Genomic DNA, 27,437 nt, shown 5'->3' on the forward strand with positions numbered 1-27,437 from the left:
CCCTGGATATCAGTGAATAGGCTGAGCAAACTGTATTTCAGGGGATGGGGGGGGGAGCAGAGGAGGGGAACAGACCACAGTAGGGAAAAGCTTGTCAGAAATCTCAACTCACCAGCTCAGACTGGACAATACTGGATTTCTAGAGCAGAAGAGTTATTTGCAAAGTGCTGAGTGGAGAGGAGCGAACCAAACAAGGCTTCTCCCAAGAGTGTCCGCAGGTGGCTTTGCAGCTAGTATTAAAAAAAAAAAATCTGATGACAAACATACATAAGGGGTTATTTAGGTATGAACAGAAAAAGCACCTGCTGTGTTTCAAAGAATAATGAGCTAAGTAAGGCAGGGGGTAAATGGTGTTGTCTGTTATCTCGATGACATGCTAATAACTGGGAAGATTTCAGATGAGCATTTACAAAAACTAGAGGAGGCTTGAAAAAAATTGCAAAGATGTGATTCTAAAACTAACAATAACAAAAATAGTGTCCTTATTTTTGTTGTATTTTTCCACTCCCCACACCCCCAAGACAGGTAACATAGCACATGGGCTGAAAATTAAGTTACGTATCTTCCAAAAATTAAAATCCATTATACATAGAATATAAATAGGGCCTTTAAGAGTTCTCCAGGGCTGAGCTTTAGGGCCATGGGAGAAGCTAGATGTTGGATGCTGTAAGTGGAGAGAGAGAAGAGTCTGCTAGATTGGCAAGGCATTGTATGCTGTAGAATGCCTTGTGGGATTTAGATTTTTTTTAATATGGTTTGTTAATTTTTGCTTCTTAAGAGTGAGAGCTACTTCAGGTGTTATATGTCCAAGGTATGTTCTGCTGCTCAAATAGAACTATGGCATATTCATTCCATATATAACAACATTAATTGGTTTGATATCTGTTCTTATAAAGAAAAATAAAAGGTGAAATAGCTGTGGACAGAAGAAAATAATGTTTTTTTGAGGAAGCAAAAAAGAAATCAAATAGCTCAATTTACATCAAAATTACATGTTATCCAAAACAGTAGTGTGTAATAGATCTCTTCAAGGAACTGAGCTGCAGCTCCAGACATCTGTAAATCTGGAATTGAAAGTATGTGACATTTCATTCCACAATATTGGCAAAAAGTGGGAGAAATCACTAGCATAGAACTCATACTGAGGATCATTACATTTCACACATAAGAAGGTTTTTTAGTCTCACAACAAAAATTCCCTAGCTGGTAACAGTGAAGAGCCTGGATCTTACCAGCACATTTTAGAGGCCGTCAGAAGTATAAGCCAATCTGGAGTTTCTGTCCCACCGGCCATTTGTTCCAGGAAAATGTTCATAGACAAAGAAATGCTTCACTTACTAAATGACCTATTTATTACAGTTAAAAATATTGCCCTATAAATAGGAAAAGCCCCTGTATCAGTTAAGAAAGTGAGTTTTACATACTCTAACTTCATCATACAACAAAAGGGAAATTTTATCCTCTCTAATTCAGGAGATTGAATTATCCATGGAAAATTCTGGCTGAGGACTAAATGTAATAATACCAAAATATCTACAGAAAGTATGCAGAATAGTTTGAAATGAGGAATGAAAGAAAAAAAAAGTTAATTTAAGAAGCAGACATAGAAATCAATACACCAAAAAGGCAAGGAACAGGTCTGACCAGCCATCAGAAGCTGGCAGAGTATTAACAAATGGCATTATGTCACTTTTGGCTGAAACTGAATTGCTGAACACTGATTCTTCAAGGAAACAGTATGCAAATGTGGCTAGGCAGAGCAGACATGATCTCTCAGTGCCCAGAAGTTGAGGCCTTTGCTATTAACACCTGAAAAGTATTTGGAGAAGTGTTTCATTCTAATAAATGTAATTTCGGAGAAATATCACTGATTTACTCTGGACAAATTTCAGACATTCTCCTAGCAGAATGCAGTAAAGGTCAATTTTTGAACAAGTTAACAGAGCAATTTGGGCATGCATACAAATATGGGGAAAGGAAAAACTGTTGAAGAATCCTACAAGGTGACAGATCAAATTTGTTGTTAGGATCAAGGTTTGCCCCAAAACCTCCTGCTCAAAAGACTTCTCCAAAGTTGGTGTTCTACATTTGGTTTTGTAAAAACAAAAACCAGCCAAGACCACTTGAAAAAGCTCAGTACACAGTCTAATGTACATTTCACAGCTTTGATTCCACAGTGACACAGAGCCGGGAATAGAGAATGGGTTTAAGAAACATATGTATTGAGATTGGTGGCATATTAGGGAAAAGGAGAGATAACAAAGATAAGAAAAGGGCAGCTGTTAACTAGATAAGATCTTGGTTACTGGGTATAAACCTGGAAGTGAATTGAAATGATTTGAGTTTTCATTGGCCGTGCAAAGAGATTATACCTGATTAAAAAAAAAAAACATAAAACAAAACCAACCAACCAACCAAAAAAAAACCACCAAAAACAATTCCTCTAGGTGAAATTCTAATAAAAAAGATTTAAAAAATTAATTCTCTTTGCCTTCTTTGACCATAGAGCTCTAATCACAGAGAATTTCTAGGTTTTCATAAGACCAACCATATGTTTTGTATTGGTTTTGTATAGAAGTTATTTACAGAATTTAGAAGAAAGGCTGTATAGTGGATTTTTTTTGTTTTTTTAATTATTGTGGTATGACTCCTAGTTCCATTGATTTGCCTACTTCCTTTTCTCAGAACAGAGTGTTTTGAGTACATACATGATTGAGAAGGTTTTAGTTTCATCCATGATTTAAGCTTCTACAGTAACACAGCTTCTCCCTGATGTCTTCCATTTTCTTGGCAGTGTTTTGCAGATGAAAAATAATGTTCTGTTCAGTATGTGCCTTTAGGAAGGAGTACTGGAAATTTTTCTTTCATATCTCCACACATGGTAAAAACGTAACAGAAAGCTAGAAGGAATACACAGTGCCTCTACTGCAGCTCTGGTGGTAGAATCATAGATCTATTTTACTATAAATTAAAGGAAAAAAAAATCTTTAAATTACCCTTGACACATATCACATCCAAGGCCTTTGAGGGTAAAAGTCAGCTGTGAGAAGCTGCAGCCATGGAAAGCAGCTGTAACCTCACTTTTCTTGGTGAGACTGTTTTATCCAGAGAAAAAAGGGGGGCGGGGAGAGATAATTTGCAGCTGAGATTATTGAATGATCCAGAATCCTCCATTCACAAGTTCATGTCTTCTAACCCTAAGGGTGGTCAAACAACCCTTCCGTTTTTGCCCCCCGAAAAATGGAAGGGCTGGAGCCGGTAAATATGTATTATACATCCTTGCATCCACCTCAGTGAACCTCATCAGTTGTCTGTCAGAAAAACATCTTTCAGGAAAAGGTGCCTACCTGCTATTCAACAACAATTGTTCTTTTTCAACACAGAAATAGTTCATGATTCAAGCAGGCAGGCAAACATATGCATTCCTTTCACAGAGAAAAACATGCTCTCAGCAGTGCTTAGGTAGGCAAGCAACCAGGCATAAAACAGTAAACAGACATAGACAAAACAAGTGCAGGCAAATGCAGCCTCGAGTTACTGAACAAAGAAAAGATGAAGAGGTTCAGGGGCATAGATCAGATCTCAGATCAATTCCTACTATTTTTATTTTTGTTTTTCATATTCTCAAAATGTTTTCAGCAAAAGCAGAAAGATAATTGAGCCATCTCAATATCATGATCATTTTCCATAGCCAGAGGAAGGAGTCACAGCCTCAGTGTATAACACTGTGTAGGCTGTGACCCCTGTTCCTCCAATGTATATGCACACAGGTAGGCTGCAAGTCTTGCCAGTGCAGACTGGAGTAGCACTGCGAATTGTCCTGGATCTCTGCAGAACTTAGATGCCTCACAAAGACAGGTGAAGGTGAACCTTTGTCATCTGAAGAGTCATTAAAAAGGAACAATAGAGGATTCTTCTTTTAATAGAGAGCAGGCAGAAGGTGACGGCAGCACTTGGATGGAGAGGACTAGAATGGCCCAAAAGAAAGGAGGAGCAGAGAAAGGGGCCAGTGCAGTGTCAGTCTGGGGTCTGCTCATCCTCAAGCAGCAAGCAGTTTTATACCTCCTGAGCCTTAAAGATCCATGTCTGGTAATGGCTTTTGGAGAGGAGAAAGAAGGGGGTGAACCATTAATTTTGTCATCCTCCATGTCACAAGGTAGTAGAGAGTCTGAATTGTTTTATGATCCCATTTTCTCCAAGTAACGATCCTAGTTGAAAGAAATTATGGAAGCACCTGTATAGACACTTTGGGCAGCCTTTCACATATCTCAGGTTTGTAGTGCAAAAAAGAATAAGAAATACCTACTCATTGCAGAAGAGTACAGTATCAGAAAAAAGAAAGCAGGTCTGCCAAATGAGCTTATTCAAATTACATGTTTGAATGGATGGATGCCATGAGAGCCTAGTTCTCCTCAGAGTGACACTTCAGTGTCCATGTTTTTCTTTCAAAGAAACATCTGCTTTCTTGTCAAGTTAGTTCAGTTTATCAGTCAAAGGAAAATACTTATTTCCTCCAGCCACGCAAACACATTCTGGGACTGAAAATCTAACTGAAATCTCTGATTCATATTGCATATATATGAATATATATTGCATATATATTATCTTTCTTTCTGTTGCTTTCTTTTGCTTCTGTCTTGATACTGAATAATTCTTATTTTCATAGACTTTAGGTGTCCCTCTGGTTTTCTGAAACAGGAACAACAATAACTATATCTCTTCCTCCCAAGCCCAGAGATAAAACTGCTTGTTTCTGTTTATTTGCTTGTGTTTGTACGTATTTATTTGATAAGGGACAAATGCATGTCTCATGCATGTGTAAATAAATTGAGAGAAAATAAGCTAACTGTTATCTTTTGTTCTGAAAGCTTTTAGAGTAATGTGGATGTTCTTATCTTGTGCAGAAGAGGGCATGATAATGTCCATTATCCTCTGCAAGTTTTGTCGCCTGCACACACCAGCCTGTTGTTGCTCCATTGTTTCAGAGGACCATAAATGTTATCAGAGGCAACGATTAGCACAGGGTGTGCAATTCCTCAGCAGGCAGGTTTTGAAATTTAGAAATTTAGTCCAACCTTCTGATAAGAATTACTGGGAAGCAAGGACAGAGAACTGAGAAATGAGGCAGCAGGTTTTAGGAAAAGATGACCAAGACCAGTATCTATGCCCATCCAAGCCTGAGGCCAAACTAGGAAGTGTCAGCACATGGGCATGTGTGAAAACTATTTCTGCTGGTTTATTTGTGATAGTAGCTGAGAGTTTAAGCATCTATCTATGTTATTTAGTGAGAGTTAATTTAGAGCTGAGCAGGTAATAGCAAGGGGTTTTTGTGGTTATCAACAGATGAGGTGTTGAAAACCTTTGCTGCTACCCAGTTAAGGCAGGCTTCAGGGCCAGTGGAGATGGCCATGGGTGTTCTCCTGTCTTCCAGGTGTAATTTTTGTGTGAATTGAATTGGACTGTTTTCAGTTCTTCTGTCAGATTTTCTCTTCTTCCAAAATCCAGAGATTTTCTGTAAGGCCACCCTGCATGTGGGTATTGATCTCTGAGCTTTGTTCTCAGGGGCATGGAAGCAGCAAAGAGAAAAGCAGCTCAGAAATATTTGGCAAGCTGTTATTTAGCCAGCACTTTTAGCAGTTCTGAATGAATCTAAAAAGAATCTAACCTTCTCTTCCACAACAAATTTCTGGTCTATGTTTTGTTCACTTCTCTGTAAACACTCAGTTATACCAGTGTCCTGGGTTCAGCAGTATGTTCTGCCAGGGAGGAGGGGAAGCTGGGAGGAAGCAGAGACAGGACACCTGACCCAAACTAGCCAAAGAGGTATTCCATACCACAGCACGTCATGCCCAGGATGTAACTGAGAGTTACCCGGAAGGGCTAGATCACTGCTCGGTTGGGATGGGTATCGGCAGGTTGTATCGTATTCTGTTCTCTTTTTATTTCCCTTATCATTATTATTATTGGTGGCAGCAGTAGTGGTTTGTGTTATACCTCAGTTACTGGGCTGTTCTTATCTCAACCAGTGGGAGTTACATTCTTTCAATTCTCCTCCCTGTTCTTCCGGGAGCAGGGGGGAGGGAAAGGGAGGAGAGTGAGCGAGTAGGCTACGTGGGTTACTGACTGCATTTAAACCAGGACAACTGGTTAGCCTGAAGCAAGAAAAAAAAGGTAACAATTCACAAATGCTATTAGCTCATTCAGTATTTCAGTAGTCTCTGACTGCTAGACGATAACTCTTATCTTTTTTGGGGAAGGGGTAAATTGGTAATGACACTGAGCAAAAGGGAAGATATAATATTAATGCTAAGTGATCACATTACCTGCCTTGTGTTATTTAGGGCTAGATTTTCTAGGACAAAATTTCGCTTTTTTGCAGTCTTAGAGAGTTTTTATTACTGTTTGTGCAATATATCCAGCAGTCATAACTAGGTGCTCTATGTTCACTCTATAAACACAAAACAATCTTTCCCTGGGGTTTAGGTACCTCATACCTTGCAGCAACTGAAAGTACAAGAGAGGTCAAAAAATGGAGGGAAAATAGAAGTGCAAAGGCATATATTCAGACTATGTATCTTATGATACTTCAACCTAAAGAGAGTGCTGAGAGTCCACCTGCTGTTAAGAGCTGCTGGCTTATTATGGAATCATAGAATTGTAGAAAAAATATTGCTGGAGCTTGTCTGGTCCAGCCTGCTTGAAAAAGGGCTGACTTTGAAGTTAGGTCACACTGTTCATGTCCTCTCCAGTCAAATTCCGAATATATCCAAGGGCAAAGACCCCACAGCCTAGATAAGGTCATCCTTTGCCATTTTACCAATGTATCCCCTGCAACAGAAAGTCCAAAATCAGAGACAGTACATCAGAAACAATCTCACAATTGCTGAATAGAAGTCCATCATAATGTTACACATCTTGATGTCTAAAATCCTGGGGATGGAGCTCCACATGTGGAAAAGAAGAATGTACTGCTGGTTCCTGTTCAGCTTGCCCATCAAGACATGCAGGCTCTTCTCTGCAAAGGCACTCTTGCCAGTAAAAAAAAACAGTAAAGAAGACACTCAGGCTTTTCCTTGTCCTTTGACAATCAGTCCCATACTCAGCAGCAGGTTCTCGTTTTTCTTAGTAATTCTTCTTTTGACAAAGTTTTAATTTAGTAAAAGAGAAGGAGTTTGATACCTCATTCACATTGCCTGTCAAAATGCCTCATTGAAGTACTGTTGAGTGGGTGTTTCCATTATCTTACATGCCACAATGGACAGCATAAATGTGACTTAAAGAAACATGCCCCATTTCACGTAGTAAGTCACTGGTAGAGGTTGGAATAGCATGCTGTCCTCTCCCTTATCCCATTCTTTCTCTTCTGTTTGGTGCTTTTTATGCCTTTTTGGTGAAAATGCTGCCTGGGTTTGGTAGACTGAAGATACATTACCAATGTACCTGTGTCCAAGGGAAACACAAACCAATGCAACTTGTAACCTTACTTTCTGCAGAGCTCTAGTTTGCAGACCCTGCAGACCCCAGCAGTCATTGTGCCGTTCCTTACATCAGCACATCTTTATTCCCACTGGATTCTTCAAGCAGCCATTGAAGAGTTCCAGGAGCCTCATTTGATGTCTTTTAGCTCACATCAGTTTTCCATTTTTCAAGGGCTGGCTCTGGGTCTTTTTTTATAAAATAAGAAGCAGTTAGAGATTAGCATCCCAGATCATGAAAGAAATTCCATCACATAATATCTTCTGTCTAGAATAATTGTTCTAAATGCTTAAGAAGTGTCACTGCTTTTCACTAAAGCATTGTTTGCTGGAGGAAATAATTTGAGCTGAGCACTGATGAGCATGCAGGCTGCTCTTCAAGTGAAGCAGTGCTTTGTATTTTATGCTTTTTAAAATACTATTTTGACAAGTAGAGGAATAAAAATAAAATACTTCAATGTCTGGACAACACGATTCTGACATATATATTTTTCTGTTGACTTTGCTCACAGAAACACTAGTATTTTTTCTTCCTCAGTAAACAATCCAGTCCTGGATTTAGCTGCTTTGTGTGGGTTGTGGTTGTTTATTCAGGTTAATGGATATTAGAGACTTACTTATGAAATGCCCAGTAAAATACTTCACAGTAAAGAGTTTCTGGTCTGGGGTGTTAAACAGGTTTGAATGGTTTCTCTAATATTTAATACATGCTAATATGAAACTTGAGCATGATCTGATTTACAGATAATCCTTTACAGTAGTGTCATAAAAATGTATGAGCATATAAAATGAAAGGGAAAAGGAAAAAACCATGTGTATCTTAATAGACCAAGTACACAAAATATTGAGGCATATATTCCATTGCTTAAGGCAGAGTAATAATAAAAATTGTAATAAAAAAGTAGGAATCTTTAGGCTGAAAATGACCTGTCAACCTCAACTGTAAACCAAAAACAAAGTCAGAAGTATCATTTCTAACACCAGCATTATATACTCTAACCACAACTATCAGACTTTTTAGTAAAAAGCAAATTTATTATTTATTAGAGTCTCTAAATTTCTGGCCAAAGGTGATTAATATACATGTGTTTACACAAGCTGGAGTATACATGCTTTGACAGGTAAGCAAAGTCAAATAAGGAGAAGAAGTGAAGAATTCTGTGCATCTCAGGGGAAAAGATAAGTTTTATTTCCCTGAGTATTTACTGATATATTGAGAAGAAACATTTTTGATCTGGAAAACTGAGGAACTTCTAAAGATCACCGGGGAGTCTGAGGAACTTGTAAGGAGCACCATCTTGGTCTCTGAGCCTGTTCTGAGAACATTAATGTTTAGGCTGAGATTCATCTCTTCTACTTTTTAGCTTTCCATAGTTAAAGCTCCTGAGTTTACATAGGTTTTCAAATAACGATGAAAGACGTTACCATGAAGTCTTTGGAGATAGGTAGCTCAACTGTGCATTGAGAATTAAGAACTCTCCAATTCAGATTCCTCAGCTAGCTTTCCAGAGGGAAGTAAAGTGAACCCATGTGAAGGTCTATGCAACCATATATCATGTGTCCAAAAATTCTTACTACAGAAAGTATCATTCCCATCACAAAACAATGTTCTCAAAAATTGTATAAACAACAATATGTACTTTAACTCCTATTAGGGTTTTTCTCCATTTCAGCTTCATATCCTGTCTCTATAAGCTCTGTTAAGGTTTTTGGAACATTACACTACCTTTATTTTTAACTACACATTATTCACATTGCGCTAGTAATAAATCCTGATAGTCAATAAAAGGGAGCTTATTTGTTATCTTATTTGAATGACTCCAGATGACAGAGGTTGGCTTTCAGACTGAAATTCACTGAAATTCGCTACCCTTTTTTCTGTGGTACTGGCCCATTGATTTCGTTGGGGATTCGCTGGTGTAAATGAAGCTAGAATTTAGTCTACAGTGTTCATATAGTGTCATGCCACAGCAAAACTTTTCGTTTCACTACCTTGAAAGTGGTCTTCATTAAAGACCCCTGGCTTAGGTTCCCTTTCCCGTTGATGTCAAAACTCTACTTAATAAATGAAATCTTTATATAAGAAGCCAAAGCATATTGTATCCCCAGAGCTTAAAGAACACTCATTACACAAACTTGGAATTAGTTACTGGTCATTATGGAGTTATTGTCCTAGAAAATTTAAACTCAAAAGCAGTTTCTTGTAGTGCTTACAAACATCTTTTGCATTTAAATCCTGAAAACTCCTGTGCAGATTGTTTTTGAAGAAAACAGGTTGTTATCAGTAGTTTTAGCCCTAATCCACCTCCTGCCAATTTGAAAGAGTATTATGGGGTCTAATCCTACTCCTTGTAATTCAGTGAATAAGATTAGACAGTACTTGTAAGGGCACACACATTGCCTTTATAGTGGCTTCAGCTGGGAAGATACCCCACTCTTTCTTAAGGTGCTCTTGCCCTCCTCAAGTACTGCAGATGGGATCTGAAATGGTGTTTTAGGGCATTCTTTATAGAAGAAGGACAGAAAAGATTGTGTTAGACTTCCATGACTACTACCCTGAGACCTTGGGAGACTAGGATACCAAAAATAACATTCATGACTGTGTAACAACAGGAATTTTATTCCAACAAAGCAAAATAATTTGTCTGTAAAAGGAAGAGAGAAATATTTTAATGAAGTCTCCCCTCCTAAGTGTTCTTTTTTTATGGTGCCACTCGGCCTTTGGCAAAAACTACCCTGTGGCCCTAATGCGTTTCTTGCATAACAACTCAGCTGAGTAAAAAGGGCTAGATATAATGCAGTACATGACCTCCATAAATTCATGCCTTTTATGGGAACAGAATAAAATAAGTATCAGTGTAATTACATCTGACATTTCCAAAAGATTTTTGGAAGAACAACAATGTTTATTTCACTTGGTTTGTATCGCATTTTCCTTTATTTTTCAAGTAATATGTTTCATAGGTTTATAAAGTACTTAAGGTGGAGGAGCTTTTAAGGATTAAGTAAATCTGCTCAATCCCTTAGCTACAAGCTAAATGCATTAATTACTTCAACTGTCATGAAGGTTTGATTGTCTTTAGCACTATTTAGGGCTTAGTCCTCTTATTGAAGTGAATACTTGCACTTCCAGGCATTTGGCACCACTGTTTCATTCCTCCATTTTGATGAACTCTGTATTTCTGAAAATCATACTGCTTTTGTTTGATCATTCATTTGTAATAGTCGTATAATTATTATGTAAGAAGGACATAATGGATGCAGATGAGCTGTCACTGCCTTCCAGCAACCGCACCCTAAAATGTGGTCCATATTGTCCACTGGGGGCCACAGACCATTCTCTCCTCAGAGCAGAAGTAGTGCCCTTCTCCCTGTTGGATACCAGCAGCACCAAGCAGCAAACACACTGGAGACACAGCCACTGGGTTGCATGTCTCTTCTGCCCACTCTCTGAGATTACCAACACATCAGCTTGTTGCCTCACTTAATCTTTGAAGAACTGAAGCACCAAGCAGAAAGACAATGTGTATGGCTGTCCTCAGAGACATGTCTGTAATAATTCCTGAGGAACTGTGTCTCTGGGCATCTCTTCCTTCTTTTCCCTTGTCCCCTTTGTATCTCACTCTCTCTGTGAGGTTATGCTCATAGAATCATAGAATAACTTGGGGTGGAGGGGACCTTCAAAGGTCATCTAGTCCAACCCCCTGTAGTGACCAGGGACACCTTCAACTACAGCAGGTTGCTCATGTTACGTATATGGTGGCACAGATTTATAGGAAGGCAGGATCCCAAAGCCTGTAGTCCATTACCCTACAAACTGAAATTGGAGGTTGAATAACTCGAACATAGTTCTTATGACTGAGAGGATCAGGGATTACCAGACAGATGAAACTTTTTTAGGCTGCAGAAAGGAGTGGAAAAACAGAGTGGAGTAATACAAAATCAGAACGAAAAAATACTGCTCAGCTGTGTTCTGATTATTGGAGCAGACATGAATTGCTGCTTTAGTCCCTAAGAAGTTTCTATTAATTTGGTCTTTTCTTTCTTGTGAGAGTTTACCTCCTGTAGATTTTTTCCCATTCCTTCCTACTCTTTCCAAAGAGGAAAAGAGCAGTGGTGCACCTATGTGACTACTTATTAAAGACATAAGGTTGGTAACAGAAAGTAGAGATCTCCCAGCTCCTAAGGCAAATGCATTTACTGGTTAATACTGATGAACACATTAAAGAAAGAAAGGCCTAGAGAGAGGGCTTGAATTGCTACCTACCATATGAGATTGTAGTAGCACATTTTTGAGTCAAAAGAAAGGAAATCTTTCCTAATATTTACAATCAAAATTTGCCCTACTTTGATAGCAATGAAAAAATGATTTAGTGGGTTTTTAGCTGTCTTACATCCAGAACTGATCTATGTTCTCCAGCACAAATAACTGAGGTCTCACAGTCTAAGTTTACCAGCAGGGTGAAGGATGATCTAAAATGCGTGAGAGGAAAAGCCAGCAAATACAACAGTAATAAGACCACATGATTATTTAGTTTCAGATGCTTGAAATATTTTTAATCTTTCTATGAAAATTATTATTACTTCAGCTTCTGTAGTGCTAGAAGGAGTCTTAAGTATGGAAATTAAAAAGATGAGTATGGTTTGTCCCACTGCTGTGCTTTCTGTATGTGGTAGTGGAGTAGGACCATGCCCTTTCTGTAAGAAGGATGCTTACAACTACATCAGTGAGGGAAATCAGGGTACTGACAAAGACACATCATCAAGAAAAACCTCTAGTGTGGTACCAGCAGGATGCAAGGGACTAATACAAATGTGAGAGCAGAGCACATTCTGAAAAGGGGGTGGAAGAAAATGGGGAGGTCCCCTGCAGTAGATAAATTAATAGGAATTATGCAGATTATGTCATTAAGTAATGTGCTTTATCATCACAAGAAAAAGCATTAATACCAGGATTGGTGTGGTCTCCTCTGCAATCCGATATAAATTGTGAGCCAGAACATGAACGTCAGATACTTACAGATGTAAATAGATACTCAAAAAAGAAGCTGTACTGGAGTGAAGAAAACTATAGCTGCAAGTGTATAGACTAGAACACAGTCCTCATCAGAAGTTATATTTCACTTGAAAATATAACTTTCAAAAAAAATCAGTCTTGAGAAAATTGAACATCTCTGATTTTCAGACTACAATGATCCTTTATGTCAAACCTCGGGGCTAAAAGTCAGTTTAAGAGTCCTTGCAATCATGAGACAGCAACTCCTATCTTGCATAGGAGAGCAAAATTCACTTCTGGAGCTAAGTGTGTGCAGCATGACACAGCATCCACAGTAGTGACATGCAGCCCCACTTCTCACTCCTCTGCCTCTTGTACTGTGTAACAGCTCAAAACCAGCAAGTCATTTCTTCACCCATTCCCTAGACACACAACCTTTATACAGAGCTGAAAATCAGTGGGGACCAAGGGCACAGTTGTCAGGCAGCCCCAGCACAGCTCATAGAAAAGCAGTGCTGTGAGATATATAATCTTTTTGCACCAGGATTACAGTCCTGACTCTTCTCCCAGGATGCCCGTGTCCTGCCTAAAGCTGTGCAGTTATAATGTGGGCACAAACAATACCTACAGTAAGAAAGACAAGAAGAAAAGGAACGAAATCAGCGTTCAACACACTGAAAACAACAAACCTGACAGCAGAAGAGGACAGAAGACTTGCTATATAAAGGTCTCTAAAAAGAGATTTATAGTCAGTGAGAAGCAAGGCTAATTGAAAATGCATAAAAAGGAGAGGGTTTTGCAGTCCTCATTAAATTGTGCCTGTTGTTGTAGAGATAAAAGAAACACAGTTTGCAGCAAAAGGTTGAGTAGAAATTTAAAATCCAAGGACAAAATTTTCAGTGAGTGGCATAGGCAAAATTAAGTATGAGGGTTGGTTAAGTATATCAGTTAGAGTTCCTGGTGGATTTTGACAAACAGAAAGATAAATACATCAAATACAGTTATATTTGAAGTGGAGACAGGTAGAGACTGTGCAATTATTCTTTGATGCTGTTGTGGACCTGGGGGTCAAGCTAAAGAGAGCAGCTCAGGAAATGATCTTTTAGCTGTGGTCAGAGTGCTAGTCAGGAGGAACTTATTTGCTTAGATATTGTTTACATCTAGGGGTCCAAAAACACAGCCTGCAAGGCCAAGATAAAAGATCAACAGTATTGCTTTTATAGTGTTTTCAATTAACAATGTGATTCTAAAGGTTCACAGTAGTTCAAAGAACGCTGGTGTGTGGTCAAAATATTCAGGAATCAGTGGTTTGGGGAATTTACTGGTTGGCACATAAGCAGAAGGAGCCCATATGTACAGCACAGAAACCATTACTGAAAATCAGTCAAGTTTTACAGTGCTTCCACGCCAATGTCTGACGTATCACAACATTTCTCTGAGCATGACACACAACCTTCAGAAGGGGAAAGAGTTACAGAGGAAGCATAATATGAATGATTCAGAAAGTCTCGTGTCACAACCCTGAGCACTGCAGTACCTAATTATGAGGCATAACGATTTGTGCACAGGCGGTGCCAAACGATGACAAGAGAATTAGACACCTAAAAATGGAGTTTGCCCTCTGGGGAAGGTCAGTGTAAGCCAATTGGTGGGGGAAAAGCCAAAGCAGTGCTGTGGGACTGAATACCTGTTCCCTCACAGAATCCAGATTCATGCTCCAACGAGAGCTACATCCTCCAGAAATACATATGGAATTATCATCTTAAGTGAACAGATGCGTCTTTCAAAATCTGAAGAAGGAAAGGATAAGACAAAGCTTTTCTTCCAAAAGGTAGCAAAGTAGGTGCAGGTGCTCCCTCTGAATGCCAGCCTCGGTGTTTAGTGCAGTCAAACCACTGTCAGAGAGCTTTGATTAAAAAGATTTTCTGCGTGAGGGATTTGACCCTCCATGAAAGCTCCAGTCTCCAAAAGCTTTACTTACTGTTGGTGGGTATTTTCTCTATGTTGTAATTAGAAAAATGAAAAGCAATTAGATTAAAAATATTACAAGACTTCTTGTAGCTGTGGTTTGATTGTTCACTTAAAACAGTAACAGGCTAACAGGCTTGGCTTGCTGAATATTCAATCATTTTATGAAACAGGCTGCATAGAAGGAGATTGAGAAAATCCCTTTCCAGCTTTTCCTATAGCATGATTTCTTGAGTACACTTGTGTTGTATTTCTACTCACATCTCTCTGGGAAGAGAAGCCTCACATGACCTCCAAAATCCTTGCTTTTACCACTGGACATCTGGCAAATTTTTCACAAATCTCCATAATTTTTAATGAACACTGCAACTTTAGAGAGTTTGCATTTAAAATGTGATGGAAAGGGTATGTAGTGGTCCTGAAGCTCCATTTTTGAGGGATCCATGTGAAAATTCAAGGGTTATCAGCAGTCTCTAAAAAGTTAGACTTTGAAAGGGTTCTGGCACAAAGTTTTTAAACGTACACAACAGGGAGGGGAAAAATTTTAAAAACAGAGGAAACCCATGGAAAATTTAGGTCTTTGCTACCTGTAAAAAAGAATGGTTTTGATCAGCATTATGAAGCCTTATGTCTGAATGACTGAGAGGATTGGCAGTGAGAAATAGAACCTCTCTGTTACGGGACATGAATTCAAATAGGAATGGTTTTAGTAGTGATAGAAAGTCATTACCATGTCATTGCAGTGCGCTAATATTTAGAGATTCATTGGTGGCTTGAGTCCAATTACCAGCACACAAGAAGTCACGTTACAAAATGCACTATCAGACCTGACTGAAGTAGGCAAGCCTACATCTGCTCTTTGTAACACGCTGCTACATTTCCATATGCAAAGTTATCCATTCAAAGTTGTGTCAAGACTCAAACCCAGTGTGGCTAATCATTCAAATTCCACACTACACAAAAGAGGACTTTAGTCTCCTAACCATCGATTCAATACTTCCCATGTGTAATGATTACAAATTTCTCTATTTAAATAATATAAACTAAGCAATACCAAGCTTTTACAGCCTCCAAAGGCAGTGCCTGGAAGCTGGGAGGGTGAGGGTTAAGTTGTCCTTGGGCAGGGCAACTCTCACAGGCTTTTGGTTTCTTTTCAGGAAAGGGTATATAACTATGCTCAGCTGAAACTAATTACCAGGAAAACTTTACGAGGGTTGAATGCTATAGTATCCCCTTGTTCGTTCAAGTTTTGGGGTGATTTAACACTGGTGAAGAGCTGAGTTGTCAGGAGCCTTGAGTGAACTCAGAAGAGGCTTTGTTTTGCTAAACTTAACGTATGTCGCTTGTTTCATTTTTCCTGGACTTACCTGAATAGGCTCAGAAATCCCTGAAAATTGGAAAGGAGCAAAAAAAAAAGATAATTATACCAAATGAAAAAAATACTATATAGTCAGGTGCAGGTAGTAACTTCCACAGATGTGTTTTCTCAAACACATTTTGTGTACATTTAGAATACATTTCTGTATTCTAAACAGAAAGGAATGAAAAATGTCATGGAAGAGGAAAGAGCTGAATTTCAGAGGAAAATTTTTCTCAGGAAAATTGCTCTTTTGACTGTTAGCTAGAGAGGGACACTAAGGTTCTGGACTGCGATAAGTTTTCTAGTGCACAGAAGCTGTACAAAGGAAATGTTATTACCTTAAAGGGAAAGTTCTTAGTCTTTACTAAGTGTGCATATGTATCTAAATATATATATGTGTGTGTATAAAAATATATTACAGTAGTTTTTACTCTTGGTTTAACAGATTTAGAGTTAGAGAAGCATTAACTGGAGTATCCAATATTTGGCAGAGATCCCTAGAGAGTTAGGCCAGTAGCAGTGTCACACTGACACAAGCTGGTTTGTATTTTTCAACTTTGCCTGAAGGAATGTAAAAATAACACTGGTCCATTGGTGGTTGCATTGACAAACAAAAAATTAGCTTGGTTTTATTGGATAGTGCTGAACATGACACAATAGCCTGTTTTCAAATCAGGTGAAAATATTTGAAGCAAAACAAGCAATAAATAGTAGGTTGGGAGGATGGGGAGTCCTAATTATTTTTAAAGGGAAGAAAATAATTCTGGTTTTGTTATTTCAAAAACACTTTTCAAATATTTTTATTATCAGTATTTTCATATATTAAACTCCAGTGTTACCTAGTGGGACTAAATAATGTGGAAGGAAAAAAAAACAGAATATTTTTAAGTTGGAAGGCGTGCCGAAAGACAAACCTGCACTGCAGACTGGGGACTTTGTTAGTACCTTGCTGAAAAAAAGCAGAACAAGGAGTTCAGATTTGCTGGAAATCATCCCCAGATCTTGATTTGCCTATTGGAGTCCTGAACAGCATTAAAGCCAGCACTGGCTAAAACCTGTGTCAGTCAGAGTTTTACTTGAACATGGGAGCAGCTGGATTTGATCCCCAAGTGAAATCAGCTCACTGATCTCAATGTTGTGCCCAGTAGCTGTCACAAAATAAAGGCTCAGGTGTCCTTACAAACTTCCACAGCACTTTTCTATATACTTGGAGCAGTTTGACCTGATGGCTAATATATACTCAGGAGAAGTTCAGGAATGGATTAACAGATGAACGCTTTGTTTTGACTTTGCTGCTATTTAGCACAAGTATTGCAACAAAAAGAACATCTGTAGGAGAAAATAGTTACATAAAATCTTCAGCAATATTTCTGAGATGGGAACTGGACCCAAAATGTAACTGATCACACTGCTAATAGGAAAATTCTTCCCTCCACTGAAGCAAGGTAGCACATCAGAACATACACCTGGGCTTCAGAAAGGTGCATTTGAATCTGCACCTAGATCTGTGCTTCATAGCTCAATCCTAATTTTAGTCACAATATTGAAAAGTTTTACTAAAGAATGAGTTCCTAGAAGAATGCAGAAATGGGCAGCTGTGGCATCTTCCACATGTTCCTGAGGTGTCTGAAGGAACAGAGAGCATCCACAAATCAATGCCAGGTGTGAGAGATCAGTGATATTTAGCAGCTGCCTTTGGAATCGTTTCCCAGGAAGGATGTGTCAAACCCTTGTCCATGCTGCTGGGAAGCAATGGAGCTTGCACCTGGACTCTCTTTACAGCCAGCCTTGTTGTAGTCAATAAATCTCACATTGCTCTCATTTCCTACCTGTACCATGGGTTCTTTATTCAGTCTTTCTAGGCACTATGGCCAGACCCTCAATTGAAGGCATAGTCCATCTTTCACCCCTAACCTTTAATATGAAGAGTGGCTAGAGATGGTGGTACTTTTGAAGGTGGAGATTTTTATATCCTGAGGTTCCTGTTGCTTCCAGTTAATGTCTCAAGTAGTAACTGGTGAAAAGTCTTTATAATATTTGTATCAATTTATTTAAAATGCTGAGTATTTGGGATGGTGTGCATTCATCCCGGTTCCTGTATCTGCATTTCCCTGGGATATATAAAACACTGTCTCTTAACTTTGTATTGCTTTTTAGTCCAGTTCTCCCAATAACAGATTTTCTGAAAGAACAAAGGAGGAAAATAAAGGAAGAAAAAAACCCTAAAAATTTGTATTCACAGGTCAAAGATGCATTTCCTGATTTGTTGGTACAAATCTAGGAGTGCTTTCTTTCCCTCTACTTAGCACAGGTGCTTGGTGAACTATGCCAGTTTAACGATTATTTTCTAAGGATTATGTCCTGACGGTCATCAAAAACCCCATGCTGTGCAGGAAGTCTTAACAGCTCCTTTTCCTCTGATAGTGATAGAAATCTGGAAAGTAAGGCAAAATTTGCCAGCTCCCACCAATAACGACTTGTACAGAGAAATTGCAGGGAATCACATTTTAACATTGTGAATAATCATAGCTCACCTTCCAAGTTGGCACCAGAAAAATAAGCTAATTTGAACTTGTCCATACCTCTTCTTTGAAAACTGTGTGCTGTTCTGGTCTTGTTTTATTGTAAAAAGTATAAAAGTATTGGAGAATATCCAGAAAAGGGCAAAGGTATGATCAAATGTAGGGAGTAGACTCTGTATGAACAAAGTAGGAATTGCCAGGCTAGAAAAAAATGAAAGTAAATAGGTATGAAGACACAAATAGCAGGAGGAAGGTGGCTAGAGATCACGCACCAGCTGTTTTATTGAATACAAGGACCTGGTTGAGGGCATCATACAAAGCAAGGAACCACAGTCAGAACAGTCAAAAGGACACTGACCATAGAACTGCCAAACAGTGCTGTGAATGCCAAAAATTTGCACGGATTTAAGGTTACAGAATAAAGCCCATGGAAGTGCAATCCACTAAGGATCGCTAAGTGCAAAGAAATCACAGTTCTAGTACATCTTGAGTTATTTATAAATAGTTGGAGGATGGAAGAGCATTCAGAGATATTATGTGTATTTAGCCTACTATTTTCCCTATTTGTTAGTTTGCTTCCTGTTAAATTTTGGAATCTGAATACTAGGCTAGGTGGAGCTTTGGTCTGGGCTATTACTGGTATGCTTTTGCTCATTTTGAAACCCTGAAAGAGCTGGTCAGTTCATCCTATATATCTCTTTGTGTGGGGACACATGCACTGAAGAAAAGAAACTGTTGAAAAATTAGGTCCTGACTAAGTAAGTAATACAAGTCATTGATTTTTAGGAGCAAACACCCTGGGACATTTTCTCTTAGGGAAGTCAGTCAGAACTATGGCAGCAAAGATCAAATTGTCTCTTTTTTTCTTCCCTTAAGTTACTTTTGGCTTCACATAAAATAGAATGAAAAAATAGAGTGTCTACATCAGGCCCCAGAAAATGGAAAGTCTCTGAGGAACTAAGGAGAAGTATATTCCTCCTGTAATTATTTGAACCATCTTATGAATTATTATCCAGCCAAGCATTTTGTCTCTGCTTATCACCATGGTATCTTAAAGACTTGAAATTCTGATGTAATACAACAAAGTAATAAATGAATTCTACGTTAATTAGATATAGTATTCTTAAGGGCTAAAGACTTTCAAGAAATTAAGATATTTTTACCTGCCTCTGTCTCATTTTTCCAAGTCTAGACCTTGATCATTTCACATTCGCATACAGTAGTGTTTTAAAAATAGAACTAGATCCTAAAGAGCAACTTACATAGTTTTCAAATTGTGAATGTACAGGTTGAATCCTTATGGCAACACAGTTGAAATGCTTATTTAGAAATTCCACTTAAGCTTATTACCAGTAGCAATTTAAATTATCTGTTGTTGGATGTAATGTTAAAATAAATGACTAATTAGTTTGAACTTGCCAACATTTAGTCACCAAGCAGCTTGGAAGCTCTAGGGAACAGCTTTATAACAATTTACAGTACCCTACTTAGACAAGGACACCATTTTGCAATTGTCAGATATAATATGACATGTCTGTAATATTGCTTTATGCATAACACTTCTTTTTCTGCTCTCAAAATGGATAGCCTTTATTCTTCACTGATGGTCCTTTTTTAACTGATCTCAAAGTTAAAGTGATTAACTGATATTTACTCCTCCTTTGTGGAGTGTGTGGCAGTTCAGCTGATGGTTTTTATTGCTAACGGACAGTCCTTCATCCACTGTACTAAACATAAAATACCACCCAATACAGGGCAGATCTCTCAGCAGGTAAGCATCTCCATCACAGGAGCTGGTGCTGGAAGCCTCAGCTCTGAGGTCCTCCATAACAGGCTGTGACATCATATTTTAAAAAGGCCAAAAAGGGGGTTGGCAGCACAAGGCAATGCCTGCTGCAGTGTGCAGGGACCCTCAGTAGTGACTGTACCAGTCTCACTCTCAATTTCTGTCAGCAGAAGGCACAGGTATTGGTGAGGGCCACGCAGGGTGAGGGCACCTCACTTGCTCCAAAGCTTGCTACCATGTGAAAGGTTGTGTGAAGCTTTCTTTGCCTGCAAACTCTATTAAAGGCCCATTTTCACCTATGAATGTGGTTGGTGGCCAGTGTGTGGTGAGAAACCCTATGATTTAGGTAACACTAGGAAAGGCAGCTTACAACTATTGCATTAAGAACAGTTTTTCTGCCATGTTGCTTCTCTTATGCATAATGTGTCTGATCCAGTCAGAAATATTCTCTTTTTCATGAAAGCAAACATGCTTATTTTTGCCTCTAAAATCTGGGAAAAAAAAACAAAACAAAATGCCACCTCAGTAGTTTGTCTGTGACTGTAATACAGCTGTTAGGAGTCTGCTGAGTTATAGCTCTGGTAGCTTAAATAGCCCTTATACAACACGACCCAGACATCATACTTCTGTGGTGCTTTGCAGCAGCTCAGGAACAGTTAGGATATTACCTTTTCCTGTGGAGTGAGGGAGAGGTGACAAAAAAAAAAGATATTTTTTACTTTTTTGGATTTAATATTTTATGGTAAATGAAAACAGAAGGAAATTGGTTATCTAGATCTCTGTCTTGCCTGCAAGAAACCAGGAGTTTCCTTGGGCAAGTGATTCAACTTTTCCATGCAAAAGTTCTCTTCTTTTGACCTCTAAGTACTAAAGCACACCTCTATAAATCTGTTTAAGCTTCTTGGGTAAAAGCTCTGGTGCACATGGGGAAAAAAAAAAAATCTCTGCATTTTAGTAGAAATTTTGTATCTCAAAAGCTGGTAACGCAGCCAGGGGCAGGGCAGTTGTCTGGCTGTCTTGCACTGCAGGATGGAAAGCCCAGGGAGAGCCACCACTCTTGAGAAGCAGATGTGGTTTTCATCATTCATGAACAGTCATTTTGGCTGGTGCTTGGAGGAACTTCTGTGGACCCCAGAGGGAGTATGTCCATCACTACTGAGCAGAAGAGAGGGCTATTGCAACACAGGGACCTTCACAGCAGTGAGAACAACCTGGAAGATTTTTTGCAGTCTATGCAGTGTCTCCCCAGGCCGGAATAAAATTTGGTATAATCTATGTAATGTTCCACGTCTCACAGTAATGGAAATAGTTTGTATTATTAGAAATTACTTTTCCAAAATCATAAGGCTATTTTAAGACCTAGGTAAGGCTGCAAATTCGTCATGATTACTGTTGGTGTCAGAGAGTTTGGGAATTGCTTTTCTTGCCTTCTTCCCTGTGCTGGCACATATGCACATGCCCAGTTGTGTGGCTGGCTCCCTAAACGCATGGGCCGATGAGCAGCTGTATAACCTTCACTGACAGTCTCACCAAAGCAGCCTCTTGGGGTTCTGCCTGTACAGGAAAGGCCATTAGCCCAGGCAGAAGGCAGGAGGGCAGCAGGTCCATCCTCATCCCACCCAGGTGGGTAAAGCATTTACTCTGCACAGAGCAGGCCATCAGCTGGAGGATGGGAGTGTAGACCTTGTTCTGGAAAGGCAAGGAACCATTCCATTAATCAACTCCAGGGCAAGAAGCTTGAATTCTGCCTGGATGACATGCGAAATCCAGTGGGAAATATGATTTGTCACCCACGCATAAAAAGATTTTCCATGCTGGCTTCTACAAAGATTTTGTTTCCATGGATTTCATACCATTTCTTTTGTTCTCTGGTCAAAAATTCAATTTCCTTTAAAATAAATATTAACAAGTTAATTTTAATTGCTTTTTGTTTATTTTACAACTCCATTATTTTCTGTCAAGTTTCACATGTTTGAAAACAAAAATGTTACTAGCTTTCCGTTTCAGCAGATGTATGGGAGCAGACAACAGACCTCAATCAATGTGATATTTTTTTAAAGAATGTAAATTAATTCGAAGGAGGTGGGAGAGGGCACATGTATTTGTAACATGCATTTTAAGAGATTTTTGCATTTACATTTATTTTTAATGGCGTTTATGCCCTCTAATGTCAGAAAACGTTATTGCAAGGTAGTTTTGGGTTTAATATTTTTTCCTTAACTGTGTCTGTCAGTATCAGACTAAACTATGTGATCTTTATAAAAATACACATCCTGGATTTATTTCTACTATATATGTTCTGCAATTTCACAGTTTTGGTGTAGAGGTCACCTTGGTGGGGGGCAGGGGAGGTTTCTATCCAAAGTAAGCTCTTCCAAGAACGAATTTCTGATGTGTCAAACACACACAAAAATATTGCTAAATTACAATTTCTGTGATTACTTATTTCATCCTCCAAAATACACGTATTTTTGTCTTGAAAAAAGAATTATTCTTGTGTTTAACCAGAAGTTAAATAAGCAACATTGTCCCTCTCATTTCTTAAGATTGTTAAAAAAAAGACCTTCTCTGGTCACATCAAGGAAAAATAGCTAAAAAGTACGACTTGTTTCAGTAATAACTCAGAGCTTTGATGTATGAAATATTTGATCTTAGAGCCATCAAAACCCGTTGGACTCAGGAATAACATAAATAGCTGATGACACCACAAACACAGCCTCTGTTGTCTGAGATTTCTTGAATTATGGGTATGAAACGTCACATATATTCCACACATCTGTTAGAAAAACAGTATTGATTTGGTAGGTGGATGACCATGGGTAAGCTCTGCAGTGGCAGTGCTTAGATTACAGATTGGGCATTCATAAACCCAAATATATTCATGTTTCCCAAGCTCCTACAAAACCTCAGCCTTTTGCGTGTGATTCAGGCTCATTTCATGCTACCAAATCTGTCATGCAAAGTGTTAAATCATGCCCATGTTACTCCAACAGTACCGTGAAAGATCCAGTAATTGCAAAATGAAGGAATTCACTGGCTTCCTCTCTCGCCTTGTATGAAAGTGTCAAATATGCAGAAGTGGTCTGTCACCTGTTGAATACAAACACGTGAGACAAATACACATGCCTTTAAATCCAGTCATCCCTGAATGATGTCGCTTTGTGAGTAGATAGATGTCCATGGACTGCAAGCAATAACACATGTCTGACCTATCTGGATTATGTCTAGAGAAACCTAGGCATTAGTTTGATCATGTAGTTTCTGACTTGTGATTTAATAAAACTTGATTGGCACTTTTAGTTTGTCATAGCCTTTTCCCTTCCCTTTTTGGCTAAAGAAGTAGAATGCACCTGGCTGATAACAGGGATCAGTACAACATCTCTTTTTCTTCAATCATCCAGAGCATGCAATATTGGGATGACACTTTTGATGTTAGAAAATCAGATTGTCAGTACAAATCATAAATGCCCAAGGACTGACTTGAGCTTTGGCCACAATAATAGACATATGTGGAACAGAATATATGCAAAACTATGAAAAGACTGCAACTAGAGAAAAAAGCATGTAAAGGAGAATATGTTTGCATTTCCAGTCTGAAGAGCAGTGAAACGAGCAGGGTAGCACTAGATAAAGCCTTGAAATTGTTACCTTTTGAAGAGTGACTCTGTAAAAATTGCTTAATAAGACTCCATATTTTTTGTGTCTCCATAACTGAAGAAAACAGACTTTCTGCAGAATTTTGGATTTGTTTTAGAGATCAGTTATAATTATTCCACTTTGAAATACAAGCACCACAAAACTACCATGCCATCTGAAAATGAATTTATGTTCTTTCTTAGTTTAGACTTTATAAGCAATAAAGCCATTGCAGGTGGGGGTAAAAGAAGAACGTTTCTCTTCATTTTATGTCATCCACTTCCATTGGTAGCATTCACTGATACATGGATATAAGGAAGAAGTTCTTTACTGTAAGGGTGGTGAGGCACTGGAATGGGTTGCCCATTGTGAATGCTCCATCCCTTGCAGTGTTCAAGGCCAGGTTGGGCAGAGCCTTGGGTGGCACGGTTTAATGTGAGGTGTCCCTGCGAATTAGATGATCTTAAGGTCCTTTCCAACCCTAACTATTCTACGGTTCTATGAAGTATAACTAATGGTAATGTTTAATCCAACAGGAGGAAGTCCATTAACAATTCTGGGCTTGCAAACACAAGACTAAAATCTGTGTCACTGTCCAGAAGAGCAAGTATGTTTCTCGCCCTGTGCAGAAAAGCTAGTTTCTTGGAAGTAATTTTTTCTGACCATAATTTTATTTCCACATCTCCAACACAGTGTTTATCAACAGGAGAAAAACTAGTATGTAAGAGTTATTAATGATGTGAAAGATATTATTAACACTAAACAGTGGAAAAGCAACATTACCTTTGGAAAATGTCACCGTATTACAACTTATTCAAGCTGAAGTAGAAAAATAATCAAAAGCAAGTTATTTTAAAATAAGCAGTATATCCATCTACCTGTCATTTTGCCCAGAAGGCAAGAAAAACACTGCAAAATACCTTCATGTATCAAACAATCCTTATATTCTTATTTCACTCCATAACACTGAAATACTGTAAAAAGGCATCTCCTTGAGTAGGTCCACACATAAATACTGAAATGTTAGAGATGGATCAGCTAATAGTTCCTGTCACCACTCCTAAAACATCAGTCTGCACTTGGTTCACATAATTACAGTGTCACATTATCAACAGGATGAACTATATCCCTGAGCAACATCAAACCAAATTAATTGGAGCCAGCAATGCCTCCTGTCCACAGCAGCCACCAGTGACTATATGAGCTTATGAAGGTTCAGAAATATAGGATTTCAAGACATCCAACTAGGATAGGCATCTAAATACAGATTCTGGAATCTAGTTAAAGAGATCTGTTCCAGTAGTGCTGCGCATGTGTAATTTTTAAATTTCAAGATCTGGTTGTGTCGAGTGTGTGCCTTTTAAATAGCTTTCTGGTGATACACTTTGATTCAATTTAAGAAAATACTTGGATTGTATCTAAAAGGCTGATGTAAAACAATAACGAGTACTAAATCAGCAATGATTATCAATGATTAGATCCTGGGACTTCTCCCCCAAGCTCACCACCCTGGCCCCATGCCCACCACTCTCCTCACTGCTCTGCCTGAAAAAAAAAAAAGGAGTTAGTTAGGTGTCGGGCATCCCATTTGTCAAAGGGACCTTGAAAGGTCATTTATTCACTTCTCTGCTCAGAGGAAAGAACAGCTGGGCATGCATCACCCCTGACAGCTGAAAGTCAGCTCTGGCTTTAGGAAGATAAGCACCAAAAATGCCTATGTTGTGAGATGCAAATCTTTATGAGAAGGAAAGCATGATCTCTTTCTTGTATTTTTCCAGTTTTATGCATCTTGTCATTAAGACCAGCTATATTAATAGTTTAGAAGACGGATTCTATTACATGATGTATTTTATTCTGTCTCACATGTCACAAAATCTGAAACTATGGCATTCAAATTCTGAGGGGGGGGGGGGTAGAAATATTAATGTCTTTTTTCCTGTGAATATTTTATACTTGATCATGTTTTGTAAAGCAAATAAACATTTATTTTACACAAGATGATCTTTGTCAGTAGTCTAAGACTTGATAATCTATATTATATCAGCCTGGATGACAATTTATTTTAATATTTATGTTAAACACCTTACTCTTATCTTACAAAATTCAATCTATTCATCTTCACCTACAAAGCAATACATATCCTTCTGACATATGCTGAGTACTCATTGCTAGAAAGTGTTCTCTAAGTCCATACAGATTCTCCATCATCTGATATCCCCATCCACTTATCCTCTCCTCGTGATTAGGTGCAGGATTTGGACCATGTGACTTGAAGACAGCCCTCATCGTTATTATTTTTCCAGTTCCTGCTAAGCAGACAGATTTTGTTTTCCATAACATTTCCCAAACACTGCTCCTCCTGCAGTTTTATTTCTAATCTTTTCTTGTGTTAACAGTTTATAAATCTTTTGTAATAGGGAATGCGCTACCTCCCTTCTCACAAACATACTAAACACGCATGCCACAATCAATGTTTAATAATAACTTAAAATCCAGCAAAGAAAAAATCCAAATGGTACTTGAAAGTAATTTATCTCTTTATTAAATTCCATAGTATGTAATTAAATACTTACAGAATATGGCACGCTACAGAGTGCAATGAGCTGATATCTCACAATAAGCTGTCACTGGATTGCCTTCACATACTGCAGTAGCACTAAGTTTTCACTTGCTGGACCAAACAATATGCAGCATCATAAAGAGAGGTAGTAGCCCTAGTGATTTTGAGCACTGCCAGGAATTGCAGTTAGAATTTGGTTGGTTGATTGCTTGTGGGTTGAATTTTTCATGTTTGCTTTTGTCTAGACCACAGATGAGACCTCTAGGGGGCAGCTAGTTCAGTCCCCCACTCAAAGGCAGCCTATCAACAGCAGTAGGTTAGATCAGCTGTGCTTTTGTCCAGCCAAGTGTTGAAAATTTCCAAAGATAGAAATTCCACAATCTCCTGGACAACCGGTACAAAAAATGTGCTACCCTCCTAAATGAAAGTACTGTATCAACATAAGTGAGACAACAGATTATTCAGCTTGGCACCTGACTTACCAAATAGTGTCCCTGTGATCTTGCCAATGGAAAGTGATGAGTTCTTCCAACAAGCAAACAAGAGTAAAGACTTAAATTCAACACCAATTTGTTTTTTCTTCCTTAGCAAGGTCTCTCACTCTCCAGGCAGCCTGGGAAGACTACAGCAGGTAAAACGTAGATGCCCACATTTTGATGGACAGAATGCACAACTCTGGGAATGCAGCAAGTATTATTTGCAAGAGAAGAAAATCTGTTATGCAATTAATTCATCTTGAAATTCAATATTTGAAAAACATTTTGCTTTTTTTTTTTCTTTGATCTAGATATGGTGACATGGTGCCAAAGACAATAGCTGGCAAGATTTTTGGTTCAATATGCTCCCTGAGTGGGGTCTTGGTCATTGCTTTGCCAGTTCCTGTAATTGTCTCCAACTTCAGCCGTATCTACCACCAGAATCAACGAGCAGACAAGCGCAGGGCACAAAAGGTGAGCTCCTAATTTTTTTCACTTCTGTTATTGAAAAATTGGTAACATGACTTTCTATATGTTGTGCATCCTCAAAGTATTTCTTAGCAAAATAACTATTCTATATATGTGCCACACACCTAGCCTATGTCCTAGATGAAAAACAACATTAGACAAAAAAGAAAAAACCACAACATGGTTCATT

The 27,437-nt window shown here is 38.6% G+C and overlaps 1 protein-coding gene and 1 long non-coding RNA gene across 4 annotated transcripts in view; both read left to right on the top strand.

The window, feature by feature from the left end:
* Positions 1–27,437, top strand: part of KCND2 (potassium voltage-gated channel subfamily D member 2) — a 289,376-nt gene that overhangs the window by 240,284 nt on the left and 21,655 nt on the right. For all 3 annotated transcript variants that reach the window (XM_057412152.1, XM_057412151.1, XM_057412150.1), the window contains one exon: positions 27,091–27,253. In XM_057412152.1, the coding sequence (XP_057268135.1) occupies positions 27,091–27,253 (163 nt within the window). The remainder of the gene's footprint in view (positions 1–27,090; positions 27,254–27,437) is intronic.
* On the top strand, positions 15,640–22,390 carry LOC130600656 (uncharacterized). The gene is made up of 2 exons (XR_008972505.1): positions 15,640–15,773; positions 21,136–22,390. It is a non-coding gene; the product is annotated as an uncharacterized LOC130600656 (long non-coding RNA).

This window comes from Pezoporus wallicus, unplaced genomic scaffold (genome assembly GCF_028554395.1).
Source record: "Pezoporus wallicus isolate ANWC-B61680 ecotype Strahan unplaced genomic scaffold, APGP_CSIRO_Pwel_v1 contig_3858, whole genome shotgun sequence".
NCBI classification, from domain to species: Eukaryota; Metazoa; Chordata; class Aves; order Psittaciformes; family Psittacidae; genus Pezoporus; species Pezoporus wallicus.